General features: G+C 39.8%; 1 protein-coding gene across 2 annotated transcripts in view; it reads right to left on the bottom strand.

The window, feature by feature from the left end:
- Positions 1–1,955: 1,955 nt before the first annotated feature.
- The window catches only part of trpc4a (transient receptor potential cation channel, subfamily C, member 4a), a 54,363-nt gene continuing 39,522 nt past the window's right edge, over positions 1,956–16,796 (bottom strand). For both annotated transcript variants that reach the window (XM_063896191.1, XM_063896192.1), the window contains 12 exons: positions 14,845–14,985; positions 14,156–14,332; positions 13,508–13,708; positions 6,942–7,287; positions 6,266–6,405; positions 5,980–6,180; positions 5,745–5,866; positions 5,385–5,580; positions 5,091–5,285; positions 4,795–4,836; positions 4,322–4,411; positions 1,956–3,552 (listed from right to left, as the gene is read on the bottom strand). In XM_063896191.1, coding sequence (XP_063752261.1) covers positions 2,938–3,552; positions 4,322–4,411; positions 4,795–4,836; positions 5,091–5,285; positions 5,385–5,580; positions 5,745–5,866; positions 5,980–6,180; positions 6,266–6,405; positions 6,942–7,287; positions 13,508–13,708; positions 14,156–14,332; positions 14,845–14,985 — 2,466 coding nt within the window. In that variant the 3' untranslated portion in view covers positions 1,956–2,937. The remainder of the gene's footprint in view (positions 3,553–4,321; positions 4,412–4,794; positions 4,837–5,090; positions 5,286–5,384; positions 5,581–5,744; positions 5,867–5,979; positions 6,181–6,265; positions 6,406–6,941; positions 7,288–13,507; positions 13,709–14,155; positions 14,333–14,844; positions 14,986–16,796) is intronic.

Here is a 16,796-nt window from a genome sequence, read left to right as displayed (position 1 = left end):
GTAAAACAGGGAGATTTCCCTGAAATTATTTCTTTAAAAAAATGTGCGATTGGAAAACAAAGGAAGTACATTTCTTAGTTGTTTATTTTTTCACTTTTGAACTCGCATGACCCCTCTGAACCTTGGGGGGACAACAGCATGCAGAAGGCTGAGTCATCTCCAACATGCCTCCTCCCTTTTCCAGATATTTCTCTGTCTATGATGTTATATTAACACGGAAACACACATATTAAGCCAGGACTGCCATTATCAGTCATTCAAACCCTATTTTCTTTCTGTTCTCTTTCCCGCTTTAGGCTCCTCTGAGATCCCCCTTACACAAATACACCTAAATTAGCCTACATGGATTTTCAATCAGATTAAAAGTACATTGAATGCCTGATTTCATTTGTCTCTGGTGTGTCGGCTGACTCTAACCTTTAAGAAGTATTGAAGCCCTATTGAGCCCCATGTGTCACCCTGTTGTTTCCCACAGGGCAGCACCACACAGTCCTCTCCAGGTTGCAGGTGGTTGCTTTGGATTTGAGATCCTGCAGAAAGATATTGGTAGAGAGCAAACAGAAAACAGAAGCTCCTTTCTTTAATGACATCCCCCCCTAGTGGAAAGGACTTGTGAGTGCAGTCATATGCAAAGCCTCTGTAACTACGATAACACAAAGTGATCAAAATGTTAAGTAACTACATGAACATCCAAAACTTGTATCAGTGGCTCACATTATAAGTATGGCAGGTCTGCATTTATATACCTGTATGTTTCAGGGCCATAAACGTGTGTGTCTGTTCTTTCACGGTTTACTTCAAGACCCCATGTTTTCCACCACATCTAATTTGAATTGTGAGGCTTGTGTGAGCATGTGGTTTCTCACTTTCCTTGGGACACCTTCAAAGAAATGACATGAATATTGACTAATATGTAGCGTTACACAAAACGTATACTTCTAAATAAGATTTCAGCATAGCTGCATTTGTGCTAGTTCGAAGCAGTTGGAAGAATCCATCGAAAACCCAGGAGCATTTTAATGCAGCCTTTTGATCAGACAGTGCACAATTTCATCATTTGTTGAATATTTAATCTATTTTTTACTTGCTAGCTCACTTGTTCGCCGATTGAACTTATTGAAGTACAAATAGGAAAGTGAAAAAAACAATCAAAAGATAACTTCAGTGAAAATGGAAAAAATGCCCAGTCTGAAGGAGAACACAAGGAAAATGTAAGTCATGCAAGAGTATTTGAACAGTGTCAGTGGTTTTAAAAGTGTTACAAAATAAGACTTTTGCCAGGCTTTACTTCTGTTTCTTTGTAAGTTTTATAAGAGAAAAAACATGACCTCTTTGTCTTTCACTACACCTTTCTCCACTTACAGAAAGTCATTACCAATAGTTTGGTTCCCTGGATTGAACAGCACGTTCGCACGCACAAACACTCATCTCTGAAGGACTAAACAAAAGCCAGAGCTAATACCCCAGTTTCACAGGGAGAAAGAAAACACTTAGCAAATGTTCGGAACCTGATTAGCTACTAGCACGAAATGTAACACTAATTACACATTTGAGACCTTCATTAACAGAAAACAGAAACAAATATCACACTTTCACCATATATCGTTGATGGTTCATCATCACGCTGCTCCTAATTTCTTCAGCAGGACTCCCAAATGTCTGTAATGCAATCTAATTATGAAATTCAATTAACAAACGCTTAGGACCAGAAGAGAGGAAATCATCAGTTTTAGGAAATAATTACTGAAGATGAAATGAATTTACTCCTAAAATCTAAATCCTTGCAATGTTAACCCAGAGCTTTGATTACCGTTGCTCTGATAACCCAGTAAAAACACTTATTTGATTTAGAAAGTATCATCATTACCGAACTGAACTATGTTATCTAAAATAAAATCATTCATGATTCTATCTGAATGCAATCTGTGTAAAACAAAACAAAAAAGACAAAAAAAGAGTATACATGATTCATGTTTTAATCTCTATCATCTAACATCATTCATTCAAACTAACAGGACATCTAAAAGGTACAAGTTAAAAACAGTAAATGTCTTCAAAATAACATTTTATTTTCTGTAGGAGTGAGAAAACATGAATAATATGTTTCTTTTAATGGTTTACAGGCTGTGTTCATATTGTGTTTATCTCATTATTCTGTGTTATCTACTTTACATACGAGAATACTGGTCATGAACTATCACCAGTGAACGTGTTAGTGTCCTCTTCTGAATAATGAGTATCACAATCCCAGGTTTTTGCATAGAAAAACATTGACAGAATTGTTGTTGCATGATCAGAGCGCGGCACATCTTTGAGATACTGTATGCCAGTGTAAAGTGTGCAAAGTGCAGAAACGGACAAAGTAAGGCAGAGAGTTGGGTCTATAACGGAACACATCTATTGCTCTAGTGAGGTAAGGGAGACAGGGAGTTAAGCGGTGTAGAGATAAACAGAAATCAAAAGAGGTAGAGAGAGATTGGTGAAGGAGAGGGAGTGAGTATATAACTTTAAATGAAGGGCACACATCAGGTAAGGGAGAAATGATCAGTTTCAGAAAAATAATTACTTCCAATCATCAGGGATGAGATAAGATGAAAACTATGTATCCTAAGATCTAAATCCATGGCGTGCTCCCCCAGAGCTCCTTTTACCTTTGCTGCATCTCCACTGCTAATATATTTAAAACAGAAACCAAATGCCTCCCTGAGTCTCCAAAGATCAAGCCTGATCATTATTGTATAATAACTGGACTCTTTGCAATTAAAATCATCCTCGTTTGAAGCTCACATTGATTGTCAGTCTTCATTCCAACATGACTAAGCCTGGTTATTTATTCAGGTAGTTCACATCTTACTCTTCTTTTCTGGATGACCCTGACAAACATCCAATAGCTACTGAGTCACTGCAGGTTAACCTCTCTTTATCCTTTTCATTAGTTCATATTTTCCCACCTTCATCCGAGCTGATGTTGGTGTTGGTGACCTCATGGTTTTCATCCGTGGCCTCATTTACTGCAGCTTCCCCCTCCTTCTCTGTCTGCACGAGTCCTCTCTCACCTATGTCCTTTGGCTCTTTGTCTCGCTGCTGCGCGTCTGAAACCTCGGACTCCCCTGCTTCTTCTGACAAAGAGTACATCTCTCTGGAAATCTCTCCTGCACTGGATGTGGCTTCATTGCTGCCCCAGTGGCGTGTCTGGAACAAGCCAAAGTCAATGACATCTTTGGGGGAATTTCTCTTGTGGCTTGACTTTTTGCTTGAGCTCTCATCGGAGACCACAAGTCCGTTAGGCAGTCCGTTGAAGGCCTCAGGCGGCCTCGGTGAAGCTGAAGAACTACTCTGCTTCAGGATGGATGCGATGATCTTGAATCTGTTTTGTTTGCTTTTGCCCTGGCTTCTCTGCACGGGGGGAGAAACCATGAGCGAGGAGTTTGGGTGAGCAAGGCTGGACTCCGCTGAGCTGCCACTGGCCTTTGCCACTTGTAGAGCGGGCTTCCCTGTCTTCATCATGCCCATCACCTCATATCGAAAACTGGAAATGTCTTGTTTCAGCTCCTGGGAGAGCAAAGCAAAGAGTGAGCTCCCCTGATAAATTAAGTGATGCTTTTCATTCAACTATTAGCCCCAGTTGTTTGTATTTGCACAGCGCTCTGCAGAGTATCGATTCAATTTCATCTCAGTCAATACTAAGTGGGCAAAGAGTACTTCACAATAATGATACGGCACTTTTTTTCACAAATGCATGAAATAATATTTGAATGGTTTAGGTTTTTCAACATCTTGGACATTGTGGCTATCTAAACCTCAGGGGGCAAACATTTGATAATATGTCTTATCAAGCCAAAATTGGATGCTGCTAAACGATGGCCAATTGAACTCTGTTTTCTTGTGAACTGATTTGTTTGGCCACCTGAGGGTAGCAGAGCTATAAACAAAACACTTACTCACTTTCTAGGTTGATGAGGCAACCATTAGTAACAGAGAAACATTAGCATGGAGTTGGAGTTGTTTATATCCACCTGATAAATTTCAAACATTCACTCTCCCTTTGGTCTCTACCAACTCCTAAGGGAAGTATTTGGCTTTTAAGCAGACAAATGCTGCGATATGTTCGGTACTGTGCAGTTTTAAATGTTAAAAACTGCTTGTTGTGCATAGAAATAACACTGATCAGAGGGGCCAGAAGATGTTTGCAAGAAAACCAAAACAATGAGTGAAAAGATGCCATAAAGCATTATACCGACAGTCTCTGTACATGGACACATACATTTTTGTCACTTGAACTATTCTTAATATTGATATATTGACTAGCAACAGTGCCTACCTTGAAGTTCTCTTCAGTCAGGCCTTCTTCTGTCTTGGCGTCTCTAATCATGGCGGCCACATACCGCTTCACCAAGTTCCTCACTACCTCCTGCATCGGTTAAAAAGGGACTATGAACACAGTAACATCCTCTAATATTGAATGAAAGCTTCAATTCGAAATTGACACTTTGCACTCGTACCATTTATATACAGTATGCACAAAAGGGAATACATGTCAAGCGTCATCCAAAGAGTCTACAATAACCACCTGCAGATAACGAAAAATAGGACTTTCTTTATGGAGACTGGCGATGAACATCCCGTTGGGTGTAATTGTAAAGCCTTTGTATGAGACATTGCAAAGCTTCCTATTGACAGATGGAAATTGTGTGGAAAGGCAGTCGAAGAGCAGAATGTGTGCTCTGTCTCTCTCACACACACACAGACTAGCAGATGGCAGTAATCATTCACAGCTTGTTTGACTTTGTTTACCTGATACTGATTGTTTATCCTCAGGTTCTCTGCTGCTCGCCTCTGCAAAGACATCAGTTACCAAAGAGGATGAGTAAGTAAAAGAGTGGAAGATGAGAAAGGACACCTTTTTTCCATCACAGTGTTGCACATTTGTATTACTTTGCTGATTGTGGGTGTCACTCCACATGGCTTCTTAGTGTTGAGGCATGAAACAATTCAGACTTTTTCGGTATAAGTAATAACTCAAGACAAACAAAATCATCCTTGAATCCATGTGAAGCTGATATTAAAGAGTGTTTGGGTGTTTAACTTACCCCGAGATTTCCAAAGGTTTCAGTGTGCTTGGATCTTGACCTCTTGCACACTTGCCTTTTGATCCAGCATAAAAAGTACAAGAATAATTTGGGGCTGGGGATGATGTTGAACGGGGCCGGCAGAGTGGCCCCTTCTTCAAAGTAACTCATCCAAAGCTTTGTCCTAGCAAACTTCCACTCAATGTCGGCATGGTCCTGAAACAGAGATTAGGGCAGATCAAACACGCTGCGAACATTATCTTTTCCACACACTCATGCAGCTTTTTGTTATTAGTATGTTTGATCTGTGCTCACTGCAATGTGCTGGTAGGAGTTGTTCATCATGGCTATCAGCATGTTAAGGAGCACCACCAGTGAGATGATGTTGTAGGTGCCGAACATTGTGGCCCCGACAAACTCGGTGAACTGATGGTCTGCATCCACGTTGGTCACGTACAGGTTGATCAGACCAAAGATCGACCAGAAGAGAGACTGCAGCGTCTCAAATAACCTGTGAAGGGAAGATAGGTGTATTCGAAATCAGTTCTTCTGAGCAACCTGAAAACGTTTTACACACTTTTTAAAATATATATACACACGTGTCCCTTTCTTTGCCACCCAATTTCACAACATCGCACCACACATGATAGCAAGTTTAGATTCATGTGAACTCACGTGGAGAAAGCGTTATTCTGCTCCACACAGCGGATGCCTTTGCATTTCCCCCTCTCATCTGAAGCCTTTGTTTCATAGTAAAAGTATAGCTGGTTCAGCCCGTTAGCAAAAGCGAGTAGAACCTGAAGACAAGAGAGAGTATGGGTGGAATGGATGCATTTTTAGGTCAATCCATATGTTTCTGTTTGCATGTTTATACCCCCGCCTGTGTGCACAATTTATAACAGTGTTTTACCAGACAGTAGATGAAGAGGAACTTCAGGATGTCCAGCAGCATTCTTCCCAGAGAGATCTGCAGTGGCCCCAGGTGAGAGTTGGCAGTGAACAGCGAGATGAGGCGCAGGGAACTGAAAATGTTGGCTATGGCAAACACTGCCTCAGCCACTAGTGTTGGGTGCCACATCTCCCACTGGTTCCTTGGTTTACTACCACTGTACTAAACAGGACAAAGGATGGCAAACATATAAAGTGAGCACACAAGAAGGCTAACCTTAACCTGTCCTTTTTAAATAATTGTTTACCTTAGTGTAGGCTACAATCTTAAGGGAAATGGTGGCCAGGTACAGAGAGTTCATGACAAAGTCCATCAAGTTCCACCAGTCATGGACGTAGTCTTGGAAACCACCATCCCACATTTGTTTGATCTCTGCCCAGATGAATCCTAGAAGGACAGAGATGAACTGATTATCTAATAAATATATATATTAATAAACCATGGATTAAAATCATATAAAGTAACTGGTGGGCAGATATTTCTAAAAGTCTTTTTGGGATTCGAAGTGTGCAAAAAAGTCACATAAGACTTGTTTGAGCAGGTAATGTTATATCACTAATGCTTAGCAGGTTGAATGTTTGCTATGTTCACCATCTTCGTTTTGCCTGTTTGTATGCTAACATTAGATTAGCAATAAATGCAAGGTTAGGTTTAGACTTATGTGCATGTCTTTACTTTTTGTAAGCTATTTAGTGATTAACCAAATGATTGGTGTTCAACCAAATTAGTGTTGGCTTGTTGATGGATCTGGAGAAACAGATGAGTGATTCCCAAAGGTACATATCAATCTATTCTGCAGTGCAATTTCATGGCAATCCATTCAATGGTTGTAGAGACATTTCACTGAGCCACATTGTCAAAGGAAATGTCTGGGGATCAAAAAAAGTCATTAGGATACATCAGACGTCACCCCTTTTACTCACCCAGCACCCAGGGCAGGATCATCCACTCCACGGTGGTGGGTGCTGGACCCTGCCTATCCTGCCTATCCTGCTCTGTGGTGACAATGTGCTGGGAGGCGAGGAGCAGCAGGAAGAGGAAGGTCAGGTAGGAAGCCGTGTGGCAGATGAACTTGATGAAGGGCTTGCGGATGAAGAGGCCGTGGCGACTCTTAGGAGCGATGAGGTAGCAGACAGCAAACACAGGGTAGAGGAGGCCGATGAAGACACAGGTGATGAACTTCCCTGCCCATTGGCGCCGCCTCCAGCCGGGGAACTCATCGTACCACCGGGACGCCAAAAGCTGCTGGCAGTTTGGCTGCGCTACAAACTAAATGAAACAAGGGAATAGTTATACTTTTCTGTTGGATCTACAGATATAAAAATAACTCCCCACACACTCAACTCAGGTATGACTCCAGCACTGAGACTGCTGAGAGACAGTATCCTCAGCCTGAGGCTAGTTAGTAGTTTTTCACAGAAGATAATGCCCCAGTGGCCGTTTGCCAGAATTAGAAACTGCAGCAAGTTCCAGCACAGAGGATATAATCGTAGGAGTGGGATGTGTTGGTGGTGTACAAAATTGAAGAGCTATCACCAACACGCGTATTAGAAGGTAAACTGGTCATGGCAGTCTTGACACACAAACACATAAAACGGACCATAATAAAAAAGAATGTTTACAGTACATGTTTTTTAAGACAGATTTACTTGAAGATAATACCAGAGCACTCCTTCCAGAGAAGTCTGAATATAATCAGAACATCATCTTGCATGACAAGATTCAATGAAATTGGTTGGAACACGAATCAACATGTGGGAAATATTGAGTCATCTTTTCTGTTATTTGGCTTTTTGGTGTTTTGTGTTGCTGTGAGACCAATACCTTATGAGACTGCAACAATGAAAGGAAGTACATGGGACATGTTTTCGTTATTCTCCTCTTGGTAACCGAGTACAGATTTGACATGATGAGTGATGCCAAAATATTGATGCATCAGAACTATGCTGTCGGACTGCCTCTGCCTAGCATCTGGTGACATTATGAATCTGAATTCCTGTTTCAAAACAAACAAACAAACAAACAAACAAACACACTCTGTGTTGTATAAATCTAAATGCATCTAACAGCATGGGAAAATGCAAACACTTACGCAGGCGAAATATCAGGTTGAGCCTCTATATCAGAGTCAAAGTGTCGACGGCACCGCCGGGTGCCAATTCACCAACTCTGCAGCCTCGTTACCATGGGAACCCGAGATCCCTATCTGTGTCAGGGTCTGGAGAAGAATGGCTCATATTTCTATACTTCAACTACAGTGTTACCACACAACTTGAGAGGTAATGCAGAGGGGGAATATAGGAGAGGATGAATTTCATGGATGAGTGGAGAAGAAGACCGTGCTCTTTCTTCTGTCTCTACCCTCTATATGTTGGGGGGGGGGGGGGGGGGGGGTGATAGCTACAAAAAATGTTGGCTGTCGCTGTACAAGCATTATACTAAATATTTTCTTTTGATTACATGCCATTGAATTATAAGTATGATAAATGAAGAGATGAAAAGTGAAAAAGCTATCTGCTGAGTTCTGTTTTTATATATTACTAGAACCTGACAGATCACATTTTTGCAACCAAAGTCTGAAGCAGCCCCAGGGGTGCAGGCTAAATCTTGTGATGAAGTACATGAGTCTACTGAATAATAAAATAAGAACGGAGCCATTGTGTGAAATTCGGCAGCAGCTGGAAATCAATTTAAAGACAGCTGTGATCATTTATAACGTTTGGTCGCAGGTATTTGGATCTTTGGTGGCACAAGTAAGTTGTCCATAAACAATTAAGTTGTCTTTGAGCCTTTGTCTTTTATTGCTCGTCAAAACTCTGTTCCCTAAGTAATGATGGTAAACAAGAGGCACTTGAGCTGCCTTAATCAACGTGATATACTAAACCCCGACAGGGAAGCTAATGAGGTCAGAAATTAAGCTAATTAGCATTATAATTAGGAAATGTATCCATGCTGGTATGTATTTGTTTTAGCACAAGAGCTGTAACAATAAGGTTGCTCTTAATGTGTGTATGTTTTTTAATGTTTTCCACAGTATTTTATTATACAGGAAGACAAAGTGAACTGTCCTGTTTTATATACAGTTAAGGTCAAATAAAGCTAAGCAATTAGAGTACCATCTCATACATTGGCCTCGATAGAAATATAAATTGGGTCATTTGGGTCATTTGTTTTGTCCATTTCCTTTAATTATGCTGCTGTAGTATTTTGAATATTTTGAAACAGACTCCTCCTGACTGTACCTTCCATTCCTTATACACATCTACCTTTTCCATTTGGGGAAAAGTCCAACCCTGTCAAAGTCTCCCTCGCTCTGTCACCACCACTTCCAAAACCCAGCAGTAGTTAAGTGTCATTTTTTTCGCCATTGGCTTGTTCACACAACTCAAATAGATTCCCTCCTGGTGTAAGGTCCAGATGGAAAAAAATCTTTTTACAACCTTTCCTGCTTCTCCACTATGTCAGCTGTCCAAAAGTGCCAGGAGAGTCCTTACATTAGAAGTGTGAGTCGACAATTGAGGGTGCTTTCTACCTCTGTGTAGTTGCCCCGCAGCTTCACTGAGATGAAAGATCTGCTGAAACTTCTCGATTCTGCTTTCACAGTGCCACACACTGACTTACAACTGGCTAAGTTGAAAATACAGGAGTATGTGAAGTCCAGAGTTTTTAAAGACAAAAGATAGATATTAGATTACATTAAGCACAACATGAGTTATGTTTGGTTATTTAGTTAACAAGTGAAAAACAATCTGTCATTATAATAGGATATTCTTATACTTTTTAAATACATATCACCTTGCATAAGTTGCATTGGGAAATTAACAGGAGTTATCAACATATTTCTTGTGAGGAAAACTATATTTTAAAGGCTGAAATGTACATTCTACTACTACTGAACTTTAAGGACACGGATGTGTTGCAGAGTTAATGATCCTTTACTACACAGCACATTTTATTGTGCAGTTTCATTTTAATGGAGGCAAAAAAAGTATTTTGTAAACCAGACTGCAGTTTTTACGAGATTTCACAAGGGGGCAACGTCAAACTACAGCATGTAGTTGACAGGTTTCCCTGGGTGCCTCTGAGAGTTTACAACATCAAAGTGAAGGTCTGTTTGTGCTCACACTGTGAATTTTCGATGTATTCATCTACATGTGTGTAAGTACATCAGTACAAATGAGAATAATCTTCTGTTGAATCCCTCGAGGAGGTAAAGAGTATTTTCTGCACTTTATCGTGTATGTGTTAGTTATCAAATGTATCTGATTTGGCGTCCCGCTGCATCAAGCGCAGACTGCTGTTAGCTCAGCTCTTTGGACCAGAGGCCTGTGGAGATTTCTTTTCAAAACATTACAAATATAATTTCTAAACCCTGGGAACAGCGTGCAACACACAACATGTATGAAAGGGTTAAGAGAGAAATGCCCTTTAGTTTTTAAGTTGAAGGTCAAAAACAAGCTCCTCGTGACACTGCGACAATCATCAAGAGCCACTGCTATAAAAGAAATAATTCAGACTGTGTGTCGTGTGTGCCAATTATAAGAGCTGGAGTGTTTGTCTGCAAAAGTGGTAAAACAGATGAGTGGTGATCCCACAAACAAAATGCCCTGAACATAATAACTACTCTCTGCAAAAACCTTTTTACAAGCCCTTCCAGTTCAACCAAGCGTTCATTTAACACTCGACGAATCGCAGAGGTCAGAACCCTGTCTGGATTAAAGATCACCATATTTCTGTGTGTGTGTGTGTGTGTGTGTGTGTGTGTGTGTGTGTGTGTGTGTGTGTGTGTGTGTGTGTGTGTGTGTGTGTGTGTGTATTGTCTCTTTACACATACCAATCACACTGTATTCCGCAGAAAAGCGATGTTATATCGACAGACATGCTAAACAGTTTCCGCTGTTCTCATTTCATTCAAATTTTATGAAGCACATCTTAAATGCTGTGCCATACTTCACACATTTAATGTTTCCTCTCTCTGTATCAATGAACTGTTTACTGCAGATTGTCTGAGGGATCACACATAATGCTGCCAAGATAACTGTTGAAACTGTTAATGGAATTTTTGTTTGTGTGGTTTAATTGACATCAAATCCAATTTCAAACAACCTCATTCACAGTATACTCGGTCCATATACTGCAAACATTACAATCATAATTACATTACCACATAATGTGCAAAACCTGTGTGAATACATTCATTTTTGTCTGCAAGTCTCCCAATGCAGTATCACTTGTTTTCTACAGAAAAGTAATTATTTTCTGGATTGCAAATGATCACTTGATTTTAGGAAACAGGTTGAGATTGCTTTTGCTACAATGGCTGATTTTCACTTGTTGCATTAGGAACGTACTTAAAGAGAGAAGTTCAGTTATCAAATACACTACAGGACAGTAATGATTTCTTATAACATTCACGTACACACACTTACTTTAATTTGAAGTGACTGCTCACTACGCAGTTGGGAGATTTATAATTTTAAAGGGCAGTTTTGGGCGGGATTTTTACCCACATCAAGAGACACTGCCCTCTATCAAAGTCCTGGTACGATCGAAGGGTATTATGGATTCGGATGCAGGAGAAGGGCATATTGGGACATCTCCTGAATAATTAAAACTCCCTTTGAGAGAGTGTAACTGTTGTGGCAGTGACCACAGGAGAGGAGGATTTGTTACTGTCTGTGCAAAGAGAGATTTACTGCCAACAACAGACAGGTTGATGAGGGGTTAGATTACAGGAGTCTGTCCATCATCATGTCTACTTGTGAACTCCCAATTGTCCTTTCGTGACTCAACACGCTCCTCCGCCACCAAAAGACTGATGCACAACAACTGGATGGATGATGGAGGAAACTGCAGCGTCATTAATCGAGACGCCTCCAAAAGTGCATCTGCTCTGAAAGCCAGGCAGGGCTCCCGGCAATAGACAGCTAAATTAATTATAAGTCGCTCCTGGGAGTAATGTGTCTGCTTGCTCATCATTTTGCTTCACCTTTATATTCAGCAGAACACTTCTGCAGCATCATATCTATCTCACCCCTTTCTTCTGGCCTGAGGAAGCCATAATCCGTCCCATAACCGGTCCGCATCCTCCATTCAAGCCAGAAAAATATCATGCATCACTTTTATGATTGTCCCTTTTGGCCCACAGCACTAACGTCTTTTAAAGTAGGCTGTAAAAGTAAATATTTGTAAAGTAATTGCAACAATTACTAACTAATTATTGTACGAAACACTCTGAATACATGCGACACATCTTTTGTAACCAGTAAGAATTATAAGATTTTTCGACTGTTCAGTTTACCATTTAAATTTGAAATATAAAAAAACCAATGCATTGCAGATACATATTAGCCATAAAAGTAATAACACACACTAAATATAATTAATATTAATTCAAATGTACATATTTTTTCAATTAGCCCTTTTCCCCGTAGTAATTATCAAGGACCACCCCCAAATGTTTATCACATAACCGAACAACATCAAATTATCGGACTGTAAAGTATTGCTCTGGAGTTATTAGGCAAACCCTTTCCCTTATAACTAATCTTTTGTTTTTAAATGCATTTCATGTCCCAAAGAGCTGCTAAATAATAAAGCCCAATGTATTCTCTAATCGAGGAAAGGTAAACTACACTGTGAACTACAAACATGGAACATTGAAACAGTAGGTATTACCTTGCAGCTGTAATGCTTTTTTAGTTCAATTGAAGCTCTGTCATTTGTGTGAGCTGTAAAAACATAACATCTTATTCAAACCAGCTTCTGGCGCCGTCAAAAAAGTACCTGATGCTGATCTAACATCATTACACCACAATATCATTTTTCAGGCAGTGACACCAGTGAGAATTTATTGGCTTGCTGCAGCAAAAACTGCAGGTTTGGAGGTCTGTCCCACAAAACAATGAGTAAACGTTGCAAAGGGTATATTTGCATTTAAATCTAACAATAAGCTTTGCAGTAAATAATGTCGCAAACAATTCTGCACAGGAGGGTAAAACTCATATTTGTGGAGAGGCAAGGAGACGCCTGGAGAAAAACCCAAAGTGATTTCTTATATTTTGCACAATTTAACAGGCTAAATCTGCGATATTAAAAATATATCAGACTGTCACAGCTCAAAGCAAGTGGGGGCAGGTGCACTCGACTGTTTGTGTTTGATCATTTTGTTGACAGGCAGGAGGATGACATTCCCTGCTTCCTTTCCAATTACTCCGAAGTATAGAACAAAGAATAACACTTTTTCTGCCTAACATGTTTTGTCCTTCAAAGACTATTGCTTTTTTTGTGTTTAAATTCTCATATAATAATAATAATAATAATATAATATATTATAATATATGATATAAAGACAGGATAAGTACATCACGTCAACTACAGATGTAACTCACTCATTCAGCCTTTGCTATCTCATCCAGCCAAAAAGCTTTAAATTAGGCTCCAAGCAAAAACAGGATACCTTTACTCACATTAAGGGAATCATGCTTACCTCTTTTTGGTGGTACTTGATAGCTAGTTTGAGTCTTGCCAGGTCGTTGTTGCCCTCCTCCTCCAATAAGTTGATGTCATCTCTGTAGTTGAGGATCATCTCCAGCTCTCTGGAGCTTCTTGTCTGGTCCAAGAGATCTTTGGCAAACTGCTTACACTGCTGTGACAGCTCCTCATACTCTGACTTAAACTCGTTCTCCACCTTAGAAGAAAGGTGTATGCAGAATACAGATACCGCTCAACATCAATATTCCTGCAAGAAACTTGAAGCTGAAATTTAAGTCAATATATTATGAGAAATCTCAGGTAGCAACTTTTGTTGAATCAAAACCTCCTCTGGGTATTTTATGTCAAAAAAGGAATCTGACATTTTCATTTGCTATACCTCTTTTAAAATAAACAAAATCAGCTTTTTCGTGTGGAAATATTACCAGGCAGCAATCCAGAATTTTATATTATTCCTCTGGATTTTCATAGCTAAACCTTTACTATATGTCATGAAACTATAATTACCAAGAGCAATAAAGATAAAATGGGCTGATAAATTGACAGTTGGTGGAAGGTTACATCACGGTATCATGAAAGGGCAGAGAGAGGTTAATCAATGCAAGACCCAGCTAATCAAATCCTGTTAAAGTACGTTCCTGACCTTGCTGAGCTCCTGCAGCTCCCAGCTGAGCCTGAATGCAGTGAGGAAGGGGTCCTCGCTCGAGAGCGCAATTAGCGAGGGGCTTGACAGCGCTTTGTAGATGTTGAGGCGGGAGCGCGAGTGCCGCAGGCTGTCCACGTCTGAACTAGAAACACACTCCACACAGTTACAGCGCACCTGCAACATCAAACAGAGCATAAACACATTTTAATGAGGCTTCACGGTGTTTAGCGATGGAGAGCTCATTTTCGTGCATGTTTTGGTCCTGCAGTAAAGGCTCTATTATGTAAGTACTAATCACTGTCAGGTCTGGGTGGGTCATTTAGACTTTGACAAGTTTTTGACCTCGTAAATGATGTTCAATCATAGATAAGGAAAAAAGCATTTTGTTGTTTTTGATTCTTAATAGAGCACAATCTCAAAGACACACATGCTTGAAAAGAGGACCCATTAACAACTGTCATTCAGTCACGGTCTATTATTTGATTACATCTTAAATAGGATCCTAAGTCAATACTTCATGGTCCGTAAACTGAACTGTATACTAAGCACCTTATTCATAATAGTAAAAGCTCATAAAGTATCTTCTGTATCATCTAAATAGATCATAATAATTAACATAAATAACACTTTTATAATCCTACATAATACAGTGTAAGAACTGCAGAACAAATACATGATTTACCCACCTCATGTGGCTGCGGCATTGACACGCCTTTCTGCACCAAAAGCTTAATAATTTCATAGTTGTTTGTGTGTGCAGCGAGGATGATGGGAGTGATGTCAGGGGTGAAGTCAGAGAACTGCTTGTCCAATAAGATAGGAGGCACCTTTCAGAGGAGAGAGTCAAAACTTCAATCACACATGGAACAAAGCTCTTGAAGCAACACATTTGGCCTGGGCCTTTTGTTACCTTTTAGAAATGTATAAACATCTGAGTCTCTTTTCCTTCTGCCAGGTTTAACAGACATGTTCAACGCAGTGGAAGCTATTTATTTGCTTAAAACAGCAGAGCCGGAGAGTTGAGATCCTCTTCTCAGAGAACAGATCAAAGGTCTTTACTGTAAAGTTAAATGGAATAAGCGAGGCCAAAAGAAGAGAAGCTTTGGGCCACTGCTGCAAAAGGAGTTTAAATACCATAAAAAAAACATGCCCATTCGTCAAAGTTGCAGAGAAAATGTCATCCATATCATGACCGCTGTAAAGGGTGTAGTCCACAGCGTGGTAAAAGGCATCAGTATTTCACACATTTCACAGGGAATCATTATAGTTAGACAGAAATCCAGTCTGCCTATCCCTCTTATCTCCCACTCCAGCTAAGCCCCTTTAGCTATTCCCATGTCATTCAGAGGGAAAACCCGGCTGCAGGCTGCAGAGGAGTAAGCTGTTTTCACTTTTTTTAATTGAAGGCCTTATTATCTGATTCAGTGATGAGGGAAACATAGTGGAGGGAGACGGGATAGTCAGAGAATTGTTGGAGGATAACCATGCTATTAGGACCTTTAGACCTCAAACAGATATGAATAAGGGGCTCTTGTTCTTGTGGGAAAGCTTCACTAAGACTATTGTTGAAGACATGAGAGAGTAATAGTTCTTTTGACAACCTTCTACATGAGAAGACACAAGTGAGAGTAAAATTATTTGACAGGCCAACAAGTGGAGTGTCAAGAGACCCAAGGGGAATACTCAGCTTGTGAGTGCCAAGTAAAAGGAGATCTACGGCACTCAGTTTCTAAATAGACTGTACTGCAAAATTAGACAGTGGCTGATTCTTTATGTATTTATAGGGAAATATTTCACATAAAATATGTATAGTCACAATTAATACATACTGTATAGCATGGCTTTAACTTATCCCATTCTTCATTCACCTCATGAGGGCACTGTTATACATTGAAATAACTAAAAGTGCACATTTGGTGCTTCTATGTGGTGCTGTAGCATTAATGAGTAAAACCAGCATGCTTAATTGCTTGCGAAACAAATGCAAACCTAGCAGGGTATCATTTTTACTATGGAGTTCAGCATCTTAGTTCAGTTTGATAGCATGCTCAGATTGTAGTATGAAATGAATTGTAAATCAATATAATAATTGAGACATTGACTAAAAATGTGTACAAATGTTAACCTTAATGTGGTGCTGGAGGTACAATTAAGAGATATCAATAATCATTAATATTCTTCCAATATAGACATAGAGATCTGTGACATATTTCATACTAATCAATTTGTGAAACAAAGTGACTTACTTAAAAAAAAAAAAGATTACTTTTCTTGTTGGCTGATTTGTTTCTCACCAATGACTAAAGACATAGACATTAGATCTAAATGCACAAGTCACATTTAATACAAGATCTGAACTGTACTGTAGGGTTCTTAAGAAATCGTCCACTTAAAAGAGTAGTCTTTTATGAATAGACATATTATCAGTGAAGCTCAGTGGCATTCTTTAAACATAGTAATTGTTATCCAGGGATTCTCTCCAAAACTTTTCAATATCTATATTGCGACTAAAACTATTTCCTGTCATGCGGATACTCTCTCAGAGTAGACACAGGGCAGCAGCGACTCCCAAGAGTGGCACAGAGCCATGTCTGACTGAGAGTCGTCATTCTTAGCAGAGGAGGGTGATCTAATAAGC

The sequence above is a fragment of the Eleginops maclovinus genome, chromosome 11 (genome assembly GCF_036324505.1).
Source record: "Eleginops maclovinus isolate JMC-PN-2008 ecotype Puerto Natales chromosome 11, JC_Emac_rtc_rv5, whole genome shotgun sequence".
Lineage (NCBI taxonomy): Eukaryota > Metazoa > Chordata > Actinopteri > Perciformes > Eleginopidae > Eleginops > Eleginops maclovinus.
This window is presented reverse-complemented; position numbering and strand designations above follow the sequence as displayed.